The 17473-nt window shown below is 40.4% G+C and overlaps 1 protein-coding gene across 4 annotated transcripts; it reads right to left on the bottom strand.

Moving 5' to 3' along the window:
• Positions 1-1498: 1498 nt before the first annotated feature.
• Positions 1499-16455, bottom strand: LOC127354799 (SUN domain-containing protein 2). 4 transcript variants are annotated; one of them, XM_051385016.1, is made up of 16 exons: positions 16179-16455; positions 9995-10103; positions 9717-9832; positions 8833-9237; positions 8686-8745; positions 8353-8427; positions 7672-7820; positions 7300-7350; positions 7036-7095; positions 5878-6072; positions 5585-5722; positions 5229-5325; positions 4898-5013; positions 4504-4677; positions 3997-4086; positions 1499-3833 (listed from the first exon to the last, which is right to left on the bottom strand). In XM_051385016.1, the coding sequence occupies exons 2-16, from the start codon at positions 10099-10101 to the stop codon at positions 3717-3719; spliced, it is 1950 nt and encodes a 649-aa protein (XP_051240976.1). In that variant the 5' UTR covers positions 10102-10103; positions 16179-16455; the 3' UTR covers positions 1499-3716. The 4 variants fall into 4 exon arrangements, with proteins under 4 accessions (XP_051240976.1, XP_051240978.1, XP_051240977.1 ...); XM_051385018.1 differs by having other exon boundaries at positions 9729-9832; XM_051385017.1 differs by lacking the exon at positions 16179-16455 and adding an exon at positions 12290-12505.
• Between the last annotated feature and the right edge of the window lie 1018 nt (positions 16456-17473).

The raw sequence follows: 17473 nt of genomic DNA, 5'->3' as shown, positions 1-17473 counted from the left end.
ACCAGATCACCAGTCACAGTATCCTCTCTCTTGATAGATATTCAACTTAAACATTCAACAGAGACAGCACCTCGTCCTCAACTAAGCCATGGGGATGGAAAACTTAAATGACAACAGAACCATCAGTCCGAACCACACAGTACCGGGGGTCGGTGATCTTGTCTGGTACTTCCTGCCCACTGTGGTCTCAGTGCCACCACTGGGGATACCAACCAACGCTTTGGTCATACGCCTCCTGCTGCACAAACCCGGTATCTGCTCCACCTCAGATATCTTCACACTCAACCTGGCACTATTCAACATGCTGTTCTGCTTCATGGTCCTCGCCGAGTACATCCGTTTCGTGTGCAATCAAACAATGGAAGCTGCTAACTTCCTGGCCTGGGGTCTGAATCAAGGAGGAGGGCCGATACTGCTCTGCATGTTGGGTTTGGACAGCTACATGGCCGTCTGTCATCCGCTGGTCTTCCTTCGCCTTAAGGATCCTAAACTGCGACTGTCGCTGTGCTCGGTGGTGGGCGTCATAACTGCTGGTTGTTGCTGTCTGGTGAAGATCTCCTCAATGTTCAAGTGGACTGTGATATTTGTGCTCTTGAGCAGTTCCATGGCAATCATATTTACCTGCAACATCCTGATTCTCAGGTCCCTCCGCCAATCAGGGCCCAACAAAAAGGAAGTCCATCCAGTGAAAAAGCGAGCATTCAAGATAGTGCTGAATGCGTTGCTGCAGGTCAACTTCCACTACCTCCCGCCACTCGGCGAGTACCTGTTTAAGCAGTATGGTCCCAATCAATTCAAACCCTTCTCAGTCATCACTGGTGTGACTTACTTTGCTCTCTCCATGGGCAGTTTCGTTCAGCCTCTGAGTTATCTGGTCCGGACCAGACAGCTGTCCAAGATAGGATGTCACCGTGGCTCAACTGCTGAGGCAAAAAGTGTGGCTACAGTTTAGAGCAGCTCATGAATTGGAGAACCAAATGTAATGGAAGACCTGGACTGTAGCTGTTGTTGCTTAATATTAGGGTTTAGCGAGTAGAGTATAAAGCGTTAATATCTGTACTCATAAATAAAGTAACAAAGGGAATTGTTCTGTAAATAGCTCTCTTACACTTCTGATAATAAACAATGCTCTGAAGCTCAATTCTGAGGCTCTTCTGTAAATTATTTTCAATAACAATAACAATTTCAGGCTTAAATTAACTCCCTGTTAGCCCCACACTCTTCTGGATTAAGCCCCGCCCATTCTGAGGATAGATATGAATACAGGTACAGAGATACAGATACCGGTGTACTCACTCATCCCTAAGTTATATTCGATTAGATATTTTGGAGAAATTACACAATTACCTCTGGTGACAAACATTGTAGTGGTAGTCACTGTATGTCTTTTAATACTCTGAACATGCTCTGTAGTAAGCATGTTTTCACCCAACAAGATACGCAACATTAGAAAATACTTTCTAAAACAATAACAAAAAAACATGACAATGACAAAAAAAAATATTACAATGTTTAATTTAATTAATCAGAAAAACATCTTAATTTGGCTTACAAATAGGCATTGATAGTCAAATACTCTGGAGAACACCTTTAGGCAGTATCTGACACACGGATGTGCCAAATGAAAAGAGAAAACAATTGTCACCAATGGCAATGAACGTCTGAGTTTATTGTTTAAGCTGTCTCGTCTTTTAAATTGAGAAAGTGAACCTGATAAACCAAAGCATTCTCTGTGTTTCCTTTACAGCTTTACACTAACAAGAATCTAAGAGACTTACGCTGTACTGTGTGTTCAGGAAAGAGCATGCGCACAAAGATACAAGCTTTAAGAATGTACAGGCTGTTCAACAGCTTTTAAATATGAAAACAAATGTTGTTTAGGTTATTTAAGAGACATTGTACAGTGTATAATAACACACATTTGACATCATCCGCATCTCAAAAGCCAATCAAGTTTGAATTTAACATATTAAATAAAAGTGTGTCTACCATGAGGAAGATCAAGAGATTCTTAGGAACGGCAAATATTACTTCATGGTTATGCAAAATCAAGGTATTTAACAAATTAAGTAAAATAAAAAAATATCTGTGTTCTTGTATTACCTTGAATAATCAGTTTAAATACAAAATGCAATACGTTAAGATTATAAATGTATGTAACCTGCACAAATTATATCAAAATAATTCATTTCCAACCCACACCACTCAAAAAGTTAAAAACATGATTTTGTCTTGTAAAACAGCTTCTCTATCTCATTTGCTTCTCTTTCTACATCTCTTTTAAGACTAGTGTCTAATAGAGGAAAAGAGCAAGAAACACTGGATTTAACCTGGATTTACCTCTAGTGCACTTCATAATTTCTAATATCTATAATTGTCTCCACCACCTCCTGTCTAAATGTACTGCACAATAAAGAAACCAAGAATAAGCCTACATGAGAAATGACTGAATACACAGTTCTGACGTGTGCAGTCCAAACAATATTTGTGTAAACATATTATTATAGTATTTGAAAGATACTGAATGGTAAACTTGATGATTTACCATGCGTTGGCATGTTGGAAAAGTAATAAAAATATGACTTGAAGCATGAATTCATAAATGAATGTTCTCGTTTTACAAATAAATAACACCTTTCTTTCCTGGCTGTTATAAAATGTAATGGTGTTATGCACAAGGAAATAGAAACACAGATGTCATGAAGTCAACATGACATCTTTCAAACAGGTTAGAAAAAGAAGTTTCAAGTATTCAAGTAATAAAATCATAACTGACAAATTCAAAAGAGAAAACAAAAGAAGAGTTACAAAGCTGCATATTTGATCTTTCATAGGAATATTAAACCAAATTTAACTTAACATAACAAACAATACTGATTAAAAAACATTCACTGCTGCCCTCTGTAGAATTCCTACCTATAGTTTATAGCATCCCATCAGTCACAACATAGACCAATAATTGTCCCATAAAAAAATGGCGTAACAGCTGTTTCAACCACTTCCAAAAACAACAGAATTAGCATGTGTGATTGAGAACTTAAAAAACTAGATATTTATATCGTAAAAATAGTAAATATTGAAATTAATTTAGTGCGTTAGAAATGATTGCTATCCTTTTAACTTCATGAATGTCACTTCATCGCTGATGTATGCAAGCTTGCAACCAGGGTCAGTAAAGTTATTCTTTCACTTGTTGGAGTACCATTGAGCAAGACATTTAACACTCATCTGGTCCACTGCAGCTGCTCAGTGGTAAAATGTAAAGAAATGTCATGTTATGAGAAATGTGAAGTAGGAAAAACCTGACAAATAGCAACAATAATTAATAATAACACAAGTTACAATTTATTCAGTGGCACTCTCGTGTGGCCAAAAGCATAAAGTTTCCAGAACTTTATGCTCCAAAATGGTTTTACCAGGTAGATTTTTGGTTTTCAGAAACATATTTTACACTTCATTCTGTACAGTTATTCAAAGCCAAGTTTGCACTTTAAATTGTGCACAAAAAAGCTCTTATGATTTCTGTATCATTAAGCAATCAAAAAAACACCAAAAACAGGAGTGATTATTCAGCACTAAAGATTTTTTCAGTAGCATTTGGCCCTGAACACACCTCAGACCAACTGAATTTTACTTTTTTAAATAGTGTACATGTCAAATGTACTTTCTGACATGGTGGAATGAGTCGTCACGTAACGGTCAGTGAGTCTTGTGTCTCATGTAGAGGAGATCTGTCCGTGCACACGGAAGCGGTAAAGACACGTATATTCCACATGACCCCAGTTAGTGAGGACACGCAGCTCCACAAATCGATACACCACGTCACTGGGATTCTGCATGAGCGGGGTGGGGGCACAGGAGATGAGAAGAGAATAGAAAGAGAAGAATACATTTTCAGTCAACATTTAACAAGAGAGACAAAAGCTCACACACTTTTTATCCAGAAGAGGAAGGAGTTAAGTCAAGTCCTATTCACATCTGACAGTTTGAACTCACAGGCAGCTTAAACGTCTGCGTTGACTCTCCGTTTTCATCGTAGGTGAATGTCCCCAGCAGTGTTCCTTCCTCGCTGTCATTTTTCATTCCCTGGGAAAGAGTGAAATCACAACCACGTCAGAGACAATGGTTTTCTCTCAGTGACAGGGCTTTAAAATGAGGAAAAATGGAGGATGACCAACGCATTTACACCTTCTAATCAGAATACTTATGACTAACAGAAAAAGTCTCAGAAAATTTCTCCAATTACAATTTTGTTTTAATAATAACTGTAAAATGCAGCTCCATTAAGCAGCCTACATTATACTTTTATTTCTAAATGACATATTAAATGACATAAATGTCAAATCCACAATCATCCAAACTTTGTTCGCAGTCAGACTGATAACAATATTACTTTTTAACATTGCTATCATATAATACATTTATAATCTTTTTAACTTTTCATTGTATCTGTCAGTTAAACAGGGTTTAATTGGGCTGCCATACTGAATCTCTGTCACTCACATAGACTTCAAAGTCTTTGGGGGCGGAATCGATGCGGCCGGTGGGGGAGTTGTAGCGCGGCAGGTGGTCCAGCGTCACATGAGTTATGGTGACGGGGTGTGACAGAGAGATCACAAGAGTGCCCTGGACACCGTGAAATGCCCAACATTTCCCTGGGAGCAGCACCGGGTAGCCCTGGGAAACACAGCTATTAGTGTCTGGCCAAGTAGGAAAAAACTGTATAATATGTTGCTCACAAAAAAAACCCATATAGAGAAGGAAAAGGGGCAGATGATAAAAGACAGAAAGGTCAGATGTCTTCAGAAGATAGACGAGAAAGGAAGGTAATGGATGATGACTAACTGGGGGAATGAGATTTGAAATGATAGATAGGATGGAGGGAACATCATGATACCTGAATAACAGTGCGTGGGCTTTCAGACGGGTACCACAGAGGGAATCCAAACAGGGTCACACATGCTGAACGAATACGATATGTCTCTGAACACCTGGTACTGATCACACTGGCACCTGCATGAACACACACACACACACACACACACACACACACACACAATGAAACAAATCAATAAGACCCCTTTGTAAACAACAGCTATGATACATTTGTTACAACTGATTTTTCTACCACCTCGATATTTTTGCTCTTGATTTCTGCAAGCGTGACCACACAGTATTAAATATTGTTAAATAAAGTCATGTGACAGTGACATCCAGATGTTCCCAACCTTGAGTCTCCAGTGCAAAGTCGGGCATTTTGTCAGCCACGGGACGTCCACAGTCTGAGCAGCCTCCTTTGTCACCAAGCCTGATAGCATCCTGCTCCTGAATCGCATTCACATACAGTACATACCGTAAATATGTGTGCACTAATGTATGTATTAACATATGGCAAAAAGTACAGACACACTAATACTGAAATCATAAGCTGTATTATTCAGAAGCTCAAAAATTACCACATGACAGGGGAAATAAGCTTTACAACAGAATATTTTTTTTGAACTGTGGTTATATTGATTGATAGATAGATTGATGGGTTTCAGCGTCTGTAAGATGTCATGAAAGTCACTATCCCTCCACACACCTTGATACGGTAAGTGAGCCACTTCTCCATGGCCTGTTGGAGCTCTGGGGTGAGATGGTTTTGGACTGGGATGGTGCTGGTATCAGGACAAGGGGCGGGAGGAGGCATCAGCTTGATGGACGACCACTCCTGGGACAGCTGCAAGAAACAGGCAGTCACATTATAGACGCAGAATCTCAAGGAAGCAGGTTAGCACATAACATGAACAAGAGACAGGATTTATGAATGCCTCTATCTTTCCTTACAAACATGTTGAGCCTATCAGTTGTGTACATCTCCACCAGCGCTATTACCTCGGCATTCTGGGCCTCTAAAGCTTGGATCCTGAGGCTGAGGCTGGCAGCAGCAGAGCGGCTGTCCGTCTGGTAATCCACCATCTGCTTTCCCAAACCAGCAAGCTCCTGCTCCAGACGCATCCGACCATCTGATTCCACAACCTCAAGCTTGGCTTTCATGTCCTGCACCTCCAGCTGTAGTCTCTCCTTCATCTGAGACAGAAAGATAATATAGGGTCAGTTATTACTGGACTCGAGGAGAAGTGCTGGGGGGCGATGAGGCTTCTAGAGGCATCGTGGGTCTAATTAAACACTACATGACTGATGAGAAGTGCACTCTTGGAAGCCCAGATGTCACTCTCAAACACACTCTAAGGCCAGGTTTCTATACAGAGTGCATCTTCATCCTATATAAAACAAAGTTACCCTTGCAAGGAGGCTGGTTAGTTTGTTAGTGTCAGCAAGAACTCTAACACATAGGAATTGTTTTCTATTAAAATACATTGACAGATATAGCTGGACCAAGAAGTTATTGATATATTGATCACCACCCAAACCAGACTGTTACCCTAAAACCCAGACAGATTCAATTGGTTTTAATGCAGAAAGAGCAGGATTAATAACAATGTATAGATGCAAAAATAATCACAATGATTCCTCTCAATCATCACATATGACCCATTAGATGTGTGTGGTGGTTTCAGTATCTGCAGAGACCCCGCCCTCTGCCTGTATTTTCTTATTTTGCTGAGTTTGGCTTGTTTCTAGGAATCAACCTTTGTTGTTTTTTACGACTCGCAACCGACAAACCCTACTAATTCTGCCTTTATAGGTAACAAAATTCATTGAAATCCGGAATGAGGCCTTTGATGTCTGCAACAGCAAGTTGGAGAACTAGTTTGCACTTCCGGCGTGCTTGTGAGTTACACAATACAAACTTAGAAAGCTACAGAATCCTGCAGAAAAAGTGCCTGTATTGTCTCTGCAGTTCCACATCACCACCACAAGATGTCCCTCTGGGTTTTGACCCTGTTGTTACTCCCTGTGTTGCTTCCACCTTGGCCTCACCAGGACTTTTAACCACACACAGAGCAAGTTTGTTAACTACAAGAGGAAAAGAATGAGAGAAAACCCAGAGAACAGCAGAATCAGAAACAGAGAGTGAGTTCCTCTCACCTGGGAGAGAAGGTGTTCCTGCTTCAGCTGCAGCTCCTCGTGCTTCAACTGCAGTTCCCCCTGCAACAAACACAGTTACAGGTTACACTCCAGAAACAGGAACCTGGATTTACATATGAGGCCTCAAAGTTATTTTAGCCCCTTCCTGTCATTACTTTCTTGTTTTTGTTATATTGAGCAGGCCTAATTTTGGAAAAACAAAGTGAAGCCGGTGGAGCTAATATATCACATACCATATTTTTTTGCAGAAAATCTGTGTCTTACCATAAAACGGCGCATGTTCGCTTCTACAGCAGCAGACACAACGGCTGGATCCTAGAGGACAAAAAAGACTCTTAATACATTCAGGTAACAAAAAAGACCCCACCTTTTCATGCCAACAATCCCCAAATAAATAGATGTTTGTCCATCTAAAAAACATTTTAGTTAGTTATGGCATTATTGTAGTCTTCATCATTATGCCTGTATTCCCAAATGTGGACTAGGAAATAAATACTACATTGTTTATGTACAGGCTTGCAAAATGTAAACAAAAATAGGTTTGAGGACCAATAGCTACGGTAAGTTAAATCAATTTCAATTTAACCTCCACACAAACACACACATAACCAGTGAGATGAAGATGATCTGCCCTACCACCACAGGCGTAGGATGCATGGTGTTCAGTTGAGGAGGAGGAGTGGCAGGGATAACAGGTTGACTCTTGGGTTTTGTCTGTGACAGGGTCTTTGTGGCAGTCATGCGGGAGAGGAGAGAGGTCAACAAAGGTAGGAGGAACCAAATACCTGGAAAAAAACAGGAGGAACGGCGCCTTAAGAACAGCACTCTGAACCAGACACACAGTCTGCACAAAGAAAACATCGCCTGACTAAGATCAAAGGCCCCTGACATGTGAAACTTGTAATGACTTTACTGTGACTCATTCAGTCACATCGAGGTGGGGATGTGTGAGGAAAACACCAAAACACAAGCAGAGCAGACCAGGCCGAGCTGCTGTGCAAGTCAAACACACACCGTCTGGCACAGACCCTACCGCCTCTGCTAACCAATTTCCTGGGGGAAGACCCCGAGCGCCACTAATCTCTGATGACTTCAGGAAACTAGGTCTTATAGGATTTTTATTGTCACGCTACAGAAAGAGGTGCTTAAAAAAATATACGTAAATATAAACAAAACTCTTTCTGGCAAGGACAAAATGACATCAACATTTAGGACACAGCACAACTAACACTCCCGTGAGGTGTTGATGTGTCTCGAAGTTGTGGTTGAAACATATGCCAGATGACATGCAAACTTGAGTCTGTTTATATCACTTACATAGAACCAAGATGAGGAGGAGGAGAAGCAGACCACAGGCCTTCTTCATGTGACTGCTGAGTGAAGAAGTATTAGCTGCGGGGGACAAGAAGAAAAGTTGATTTGCAGGGGATTTCGATAAGCTGGAGCCAAATCACATGCAACGATTGTGAAAACACAAACCTACTGACATGTGAAAGCAGTATATACGTGAGGAAACGTGGACATGTACTGAACAAATCGTCTTAACAAAGCTAGAAAAACAAGCACAAGTATGTACTGCACATACTGATCATAATCTCACTCAGTATGTGCATGTATACATAAAAATAAACAAATACACCAACATCATACCTAAAGCTGCCCCATGCATTATTTTTGACTGTACTGCGACGGCCATCAACGAGACTGAGTCTGCAAAACCACAGGAAACAGTGAGATTATCAGATAGACATGCACAGACACACACATACAAAGAAACACACCCTCCAAACTCCATACCCATTAGACTAAAGAAGGCACTGCTGATCCTGGTTCGGTATCCAGTCCTGGGAGCCGCACTGTTACCGCGGTTGCTACTGGTGCTGCTGGTGGTGCCGGCGACGGCGGCGGCAACGGCGGCTGTGGGCTTCCTATGAGTGCCCTCAGAGGACGAGTACCCTGAGCTGTCCACGCCGCTCTGACTCAGCTCCTTGTGGTTGGGTCTGAAGTGTAATCCTGGTTTGCTGGAGCTGCAGAGCCCAGCGTGGGGGCTCTTCTCTGGAGGTACCGAGGGGCAGTGTGTGGGCGTCTGACTCCGGCTTGATGACGGGGTCAGGGCAGGCCGAGGGGTGGCTATGGTGGAAACGTAGGGTACGGTCCTCATGGTCGGCTGGGTCGGACTGCTCAAGGGAGAAGGACTCAGACCTGAGAGGCACAAGGAAGATGTGGAAAGACAAAGAGAGAACAGTCGGCTGTGAATATGTATATAATAATTAATTTATTTTCTTGTTGCAAGACTTAAATTTGATTTTCTGACTTCTCTCTAATTTCCTTTTTCTTGTGAAATAACTGATAGTTTTACCTCTTTAGCTGAACTGGTCATAAAGGACAGACATAAGCAACCAGTGACGAGGGTTTGCTATAAGGGGATTATAAACTAAATTGTTTTGGAACAACTTCTATTTTAAAGTTATAAAATAGCAGAAAAAACCTTCATATCGCAATTTTACGGAGCCCATTGTGAAAACGGTCCAATACTCAGTAACATGGTAACTCACATTTCCTCACACTTGAGATGCTGGAAACCAGTAAATGCTTAGCAATTTTGCTTTATAAATGGTGTAAGCGATTCATCAACTAATTGTTTCAGCACTGCTACTTTTGTTTTGTTGAATTGTTTTTACCATCATACTGGCCTGCGGTGGTTGACGGCTGGGGGCTGTCAAAACTAGCATTGCTGTTGGCCCTAGTCGGGGTATGTGAGCGGCCCTTGCGGGTCCCCGCCTTCTTCTTGAAAACCCTGATGACAATAAACAAGACAACACACACACACAGGAGGGGGAGGTGGCAAAGAGGGGGAGGACAAAGATTGCTTAACATTACAGTTTGTAAATAAGAACTGCTGACTAAAATCCAAGCTACAAACACATGAACACACACACATAGAGTTAGAGTTACGTACTTGACAGGGTTTTCACGGTAGGATATGTTTGTCACGCTACTTGAATCAGATTCTTCATCTGAATTATAGTAGCCGCCGGACACCAGGCGGGAACTCCTACGAGACATGACTGAAAGACACAGAGAGAAAAATAATAAGACATGATTGATCAGTATTTTACATAGCTCCTTAAACTCCTGTCTCTGATCAGTACATGCCTGCAGGATGTGGTCAGCACAGCACCATACACATCATGATTCCAACTTTATGGACTGAAGTCGGTTGCGTTGTGTTTAAAATGTATCTGCTCATTTTTATAAAATTACATAAAATATTATTTTCCATCAATTACTGACTAAATGTATCATGTATCATTTCCTTAAAAATAACTCCAAAGCTGAGTTCTTAGTGCAGGGGCCCGGGTTTGAATCCGGCCTTTGCTGCATGTCGTTCACTCCTTTCCTCACACTATCCACATAAAGCGAAATGCCAAAAGAAAAGTAAAAAAAATAAACAAAAATAAACAATACAAATCTACACAACAGCTAACTTCAACTAAATACTAAATATTTTTTGACCAACGCAGCTATTATTTTCAAGCCCATACACATCATAACTGACTACAAACATGATAATGATCAACCCAGACCCAACACACACACACACACACACACACACACACACACACACACACACACACACACACACACACACACTTAAATACATAAATCTAAACACGTTTCCCCCCCAAAAATTGGTTAGGAGGCGGTAAGCATAATAATATATTTTATAAAAGTTTAATCATTTCTTGTGACTGTTTCTTGCAACTACAATACAATGCAAGGAACCCTGAAGAATGCCATTCAACCCCTCTTGGTCCAAAGTAGCAGCAGCGAATAGTAGCACGCTAATTGTAACATCAGCAACAGTGGGTAGTTATATTCCAGTAGTAACAGCAGTAAATAGTAACATAGATGTGCTACTAGGGGTGGCTGCAGTAGGCAGAAATAGGAGCAGTAGCAGCTGCATTAACAGAAGAAGTGGTTAACGTACTACTTAGTTAACAGTAGTCACAGCAGCACATAGCATATATTAGTTTAAGTGGCAGTGGCAAGAGTAGCAGATGCAGCAGTAAGAGTATTAGTAGCAGTGCAGTGTAAGACACAGTAGTAGTAATAGTAGTAGTGGCTGTAGTAATGATAGCAGAAAGTCTCTGACAGATGCTCTCTTCCTTAATCTTGGCAGTCTGTAATCCAGCTAATCTACAGACGCGATCCTGCTGCTCAAACACACGCGGGGCATAAATAAAACACAAAAACCAACAGACAACTCCAACTGCACACACACAAGCATGAAGAGCAAATACAGACACTGTTAGTAGGCCATGGTGCAGACACATACAGACATAATGTAATAAATAAAATACTCAAGAGGGACAAAAACACACACAAATGCAGCATACCTTAACTGAGCCACCATACTTAAAGTGAAGAGAAATCTTGACAAAGTATTACAGTTTAAGAGGGGTGATGAAGATGACGAGAGGAGAGACTTCCACCTGAATTCAGCTGCACTGCGCTGCGGTCATGTTAGAAAGTACCCAGGTTAACTTTTATGAAATGCTTCTACGGTCATTATGTAACAGGCATCTTAAGATGAGCCATCTGATTGGTCAGTGTGTTCTTACAGCGCGGACGATTAGCATAAACCACAGCTCACAAGCTTTACTGTTTGCTGTGCCAACTCCTGGGACAAGAAAAGTTGATTTTGAGTTAATTGAGTTAAAAAAAAGCCACAGATTTATCCACCTACATCAACTTTTTCCAGTCGAATATCTACGATAGATATCGCTGTAAGATGCATGTTTCTACTAAATGCACATAAAGGCTGCCAAGCACTGCTCTGCCTACAATTACAGTAAAGAATGGCCTCTTGTAGCCTGCTAATACATAACCCATTCAGTCACCACAAAAATGCAGCAGTCAGCCTAAAGACAACAAGTACTTGCATATATTCTTCTTATTTTTTTCGAGAGTGCCGTAAGAAGTATTGATTCATTTCACTCTATTGAGTCTTTCACGCTGAACGTCACTCGTTTTAAAATGCTCCGTAACATTGTGGATTCTCCGGCTCTGTTCTGCTGAACCAACTCAAGTGGTGAAACAAACAAGTGAGATGTTAGAAAGTTACTTAATTCTGAAAGTTATAAATGTAAGTCTATCCACTCCTCTGGGCGTTATTCAGCTCTGTGACAGCCGCTACAGCCTCCATTTATATGACTGCATCATACAACAAAAACAATAAAACCCCACTAACCTTTGCAATCTGCTTTGTAATCCAGTCTTTACAATACGTCCTGTATCCTACGGTGCCTCCACTCCATCAAACAGGCGTGTGTGTCTCAGAAGAACTGACTTATTTATGGTTATGGTTTTGAATTAGCCGTCTGATATCGCAGCACTACAGCAGACAGCAGTAACTAACTACTACTGAAAAGAGCGGTAGAGATGAGACGACAGAAAGGGAAGCTGTGGCTGCGCCGAACAGATAGAGACAGGAAGTCAGCACACACGCATACTGTCAACGCTCCACTCCCAAAAAGGGCGTTAAGACTCAATTTAGCTAAATTAAATTTGAGTGTGTTAATCAGTTGGAGACTATTACAATCATGCACAACTCAGATGTTTTTCCACTGAAGTCTTCTTCACATCTTTCTCTTTAATTTCATGCCTCACGTGAACATTTGGGCCTGACGACCGAGAAGAGCGAAAATGTGTCTGTGCCATAAACAGACAATAATAGCAACTGACAGCAGCTTTAACTCTTTCATATCCCTCAGTATATTTGGATTAAGAAAGGAGGATGTGGTTACTGATTTGTGGAGTGTGAGCTATATTAACACAAACCTCAGACTTTGAAATCTATCTTTTTTTTCTAATTTAGAACATGCTTTTAACCATTTTGCAGATCCTATCATGAGCACAAAACAAATAAATAGCAACAACGGTCACAAATATTTGGATTCCACGGCAACAACCGCCTCTCTCTCTCTCTCTCTCTCTCTGTCACAATTTGCATTTCTTTCTCTGTAGCACGTTGAGAGGCTTTAAGCAGAGGGCACCCCTGCACGGAGCCATTTCTTCTCCTTTTTTTCCCCTTCTTCATTCTCTCAGTTCACTTACTCATCCTTGACCAATTTTCCCACTAGAATACTGTGGAAATGGTCTGATCCCATCATACTTCCTTGCTAATCACCCCCTTGATCTCCAGATACATTTTACAATTGCTCTTTCATACTCTAAACTTGGAAAGTCTTTTTTGTCCTGGAGTGGGTTGGAGGACATTTTAAAGAGCCTTTGAAATTCAATTTCAAGAGCCTCATTCCTCATTCCTCTACTGAAGGGCTGCTGAGAACGCTATGGTTTTTGTTTGATGTCTTGGTCACTCTTGCACTGCACTACTGTGTGTCCTTGAGGTACGATTCCTTCATGTACATGTAAGTCGTCTGTAAAGCCATGAATAGGCAAATCTCAGTGGGACAGGAATATACCATGATAGATAGATGTAAACCTGTTTTAGTTCCTGTGGGAATCATGTGCAGACAGACACACAGAAGGTGCTGTTCATCCAGAGCCAGGAGCACAAACTCCTTAAAGTGTATTTAAATCATGTGATATTACAGCTACACTTGCAGTGAATCTCTTGGAAGAATTAACCAGCCTTAATAATGACGGACAGCAGTCGAGGAAGTAACTAAAGATGAGTTTGTCCAAATGAAACTGTACCAGCTATCGTCAGTTCTCTGTCCAAAGGGAAGTGGGAGTGGGAATTGGAAACAAAACTCGAGAGTGTCATTATCAGTCATCCCTTTCACTTTCACTTACAGGACTTATGGATACACAAAGACAAGTTTATGGGCACTGCTTAAAGTAGGTTGTACCCACTCTGGTGTCTAAACAGCAGTGTAAGTGTAAACTGTCTAATACAGATGTGTCATGAGCCCAATAAGCCACAGCCAGACGTCTATACTGGATCATAATCAGAGGGAGCAGAGATTGGGTTGTAGTGTTGGTATTTGCTCAGGGTTGGGCAGGGTGGGGCACTGTAACTGGTCCAGTATCCTGACCACTGACACGGGCAGGGCACAGACAAAGAGGGGAAAATGGCGAGAGCAGGGAGGTAATGAGAGAGAGAGAAATAGAAAGAGCTAGAGCAGATTGGGACAAAGGGCCATGGGAGGGTAGAGAGAAAGATGGGCAGCACAACAATGAGGAAAGGATGAAAGGTGGACAAAGGGATATAAAATGACAAAAGGGAGAAGAGATGAGGGGGGGGGTTGGGGGGGGAGAATGTGTGTGAGAAATGTTCGTTTTAAATTCACAGGAGGGAAAATGTGTAAAACACACTTGTGGCTTTAAAAGCCAGCAAGGGAGTGGAAAAAATGCTGAAAAAAGGGAGAGAGTGTGAAGGGAGAGGAAAGTTTAAAAGTAAATACAGTGGGAAGGAACGGGTACAGAGAGGAATGCAGAGAATGAGTCCTCATCACTCCAAAACAGACTGGCAAACGGTCGAATACTGTGGCTAACTTTAGGACGGTGCCAGTGAAATATGACTCAGACATACAGAGCAGATGAGTCATCTGTGTGCACTGGCTTTAGACAAATTACCCCAAGACTCTTTGTAAAGTAGAAAGGGGAAAACATGAACTCCAGTCATTTAGCTGAGCAGCTACCTAATAGGGTCTGTTTATATCAATGTGAACCAGATGCTTACATTGCTCTGGCTCTCCTCCATGTGGCATATGCTGAGTTACAGTGGGGCTTATATTAGGGCTGGGGAATATGAACAAGCCTGAGATCCTCTGGAAAGAAGTTCCTGTGGTTGTTGTCCAATTTTAGTTAATACATTTTTGACCATTTCTTACAGCAATATCCTTGTTTTAGTGCTCTGAATCAGTTTATAAATAAATATGGATAAAATTGCAAAAATCATAAATGTTTTTTTGTTAAAATTCTGCAACATACATTTTTTTAGACTTACCAACTTGAGTATATACTGTATATAATATACAGTATGATAAAACTCAACTTACAACAATTAAAGGTTGGTACAGCCGTGTTGGTTATATGACAGTTGCATCATATGCAATACTACGACATACACTAATGACACAATAAGCTCTTGTTTTGCTCTTAACAGACATAACACGGTTCATGGAGTAAAAATACTGCACTGCAAAAAACTATTAGAAATATCATGAATACAGCAACTAGTAGGAATATTAAGGCGATTTAATCCTGTTTATACCTGTATTTTTACATTAAACACATAAATCAAGTTTCAGCACACAGTAGTGGAAGAAGTATTCAGATCTTTTACTCAAGTAAAAGTAGCAATACCGGATGAAGATGAACTCTGTTATAAGTAAAAGTCCTGCATTCAAAACTTTACTTAAGTTTAAAAGTATCAGCATTAAAATACACTTTTACTAAAGTGCCACTTGAGAATAATATATTATATTATTGGATTATAATTATGGATGCATTAAAGTGTATTAAAGCGTGGAGCTAATTAAAGTTACTTTATAGACTGCCAGGTGGCTTAAAAACCATAAAAACATAATCAGTTATTACTTTATTACATTTAGTATTAATACTCTCACTGCAAAGTAACTAAGTAACTAAAACTTTCAAAATAAACGTAGCTAAAAATACAATATTGACCTCAAAACTTAACTTGGAAATACTGGAAATACTCAGTAACTCAGTACTGCAACTACACAAGTATAGTAACGGAACTGGTTCCTGAGTCGGACGTTACTTGTGTACTTAACGTTACACCCCACCACTGTCAGCTAACGTTACTCAGGTCGTTAAGTAGCCATTAATTTAACTAACCCAGCTTTTAAAAGATAAAAAAAAACTCCGCCTACACACTTCACTAGCCACACTTAACGCCTGCATTAATTACTAGTTGCAGCTATTTTAATATTATTAAATGTAACGTTACTAAATATCGTTAGCACTGTTTTTAAACGTTATCAGCTAACGTTACATGAACGAGTAACGGTAGTCCAGGCAACCAGCAGCACACACGCATCCGGACACCACGAAAAACTAAAACTACATTTATTCAAACAGCTGAAGTTACCAACAATTAAATACATTAAATACAGGAGTTTGGACAGCTGTTTGCTTTAACTTACCTCGTTATGATGTGGGGGTCTGTCGCAGTTGAACAAAAACACCAACAGCCGACCAACAGCCGGGCGGTTAACTGTCCGTAAATCAGTCAGGGAATGATAATCCTCTCTTTAACGTTTAAAGAATCATCTCCACTCTGTTCAAAAAGTCCCTCCGGAGAAAATACAACGATAACTTGGCTGATTAGTACTTGATTTGCACAAGTATGGAGCTGGGTGGCATGGCTGTGGGTTGACGCTTGTTGTGACAGCTCGGAGGTTCCTCCAATGTGGACAGTTAGCAGAGTCAAGCTACCGAGCGTGAAGAAGAGCACTTCCGGTTAAGGTTTACAAAATAAAGTTCTGCATCACGACTCCGAGCCGATGCCGAAGATGAAATCGGTTAGTGTATATTTTTTGTTCGTTTTTTATGTTTTTTTTTAATGCATTATTATTATTATTATTATTATTATTATTATTATTATTATTATTATTATTATTATTATTATTATTATTATCTCTAAAAGAAAAGTGAGCTCTCTCACATAGCTGAATAGTGTACAATGTTCTTGTTTAAATTGTAAGAGATTATTAGGACCAAAAATACATTTTCTCCAGAAAATGGTGCATGGAAGCGAGTGCCCTTTTAAATCTTTATTTATTTATTTATTCTATCTGTACACGACCATAGGAATGATGTTGTACACTTTGAATCTGTTTCCGGTCTCGTTCTGGTGATTCATGGCATAGTGCATCAAGCAATAAGGAATCAAAGATCGCCATCTAGTGGTCATATATATGTTCACCTCATGAAACTTTTCCCTCAGCTGCTATTCTGTCCTGCTGACACACAGTGGAGCCATCCGGCTGTGAATAATACATCCTGTTACACTTTATAAAAGCTCCTCAAGTATCATTAAACTGACATTGTAATGTTAAGAACCAAAGTCAAATCAGAAGTGTAATTATTTAAATAACAGAATGAGATCTGAATAAATGAATAAGGCACCTAACCCAACTCCAAGAGAGCAAATATTGTTTAATCAAACCCAGTGCATTTTACAGTGAAGCTGCTTATAAGCCTAAAATCTTTCTCTGTAAAATCTTAAAATGAGGTAGCTCAAGCAAACTAAACGGTCTGACATCAAAATCACCTGATGTCAGAGGGAAAATCCATTCAAACACAAGGGCAGGAAGTGAGAGATATTAAGCTGGGCTACTACCAGCAACTGCCAGTAAACCGAAGCTCTGAGGAGCCACTATGAACGAAACAAACAGCAGAGCAATGGTTGTATAAAGTTTGTGTGTTAGTCAAACCT

The sequence above is a fragment of the Dicentrarchus labrax genome, unplaced genomic scaffold, assembly GCF_905237075.1.
Source record: "Dicentrarchus labrax unplaced genomic scaffold, dlabrax2021, whole genome shotgun sequence".
In the NCBI taxonomy this organism is placed as follows: Eukaryota; Metazoa; Chordata; class Actinopteri; family Moronidae; genus Dicentrarchus; species Dicentrarchus labrax.
The sequence above is the reverse complement of the archived record's forward strand: the minus strand, read 5'-3'. Positions and strand labels throughout refer to the sequence as shown.

Excerpts from the sequence above, each read along its gene's own strand:
- LOC127354799 (XM_051385016.1), bottom strand. The coding sequence starts at position 10,101 with ATGTCTCGTAGGAGTTCCCGCCTGGTGTCCGGCGGCTACTATAATTCA. Across the intron at positions 4,678-4,897 it reads GCCCACGCACTGTTATTCAG|GGCTACCCGGTGCTGCTCCC; the intron begins GTATCATGATGT and ends TGTGTTTCCCAG. Across the intron at positions 3,834-3,996 it reads CGCAGACGTTTAAGCTGCCT|AATCCCAGTGACGTGGTGTA; the intron begins GTGAGTTCAAAC and ends CCGCTCATGCAG.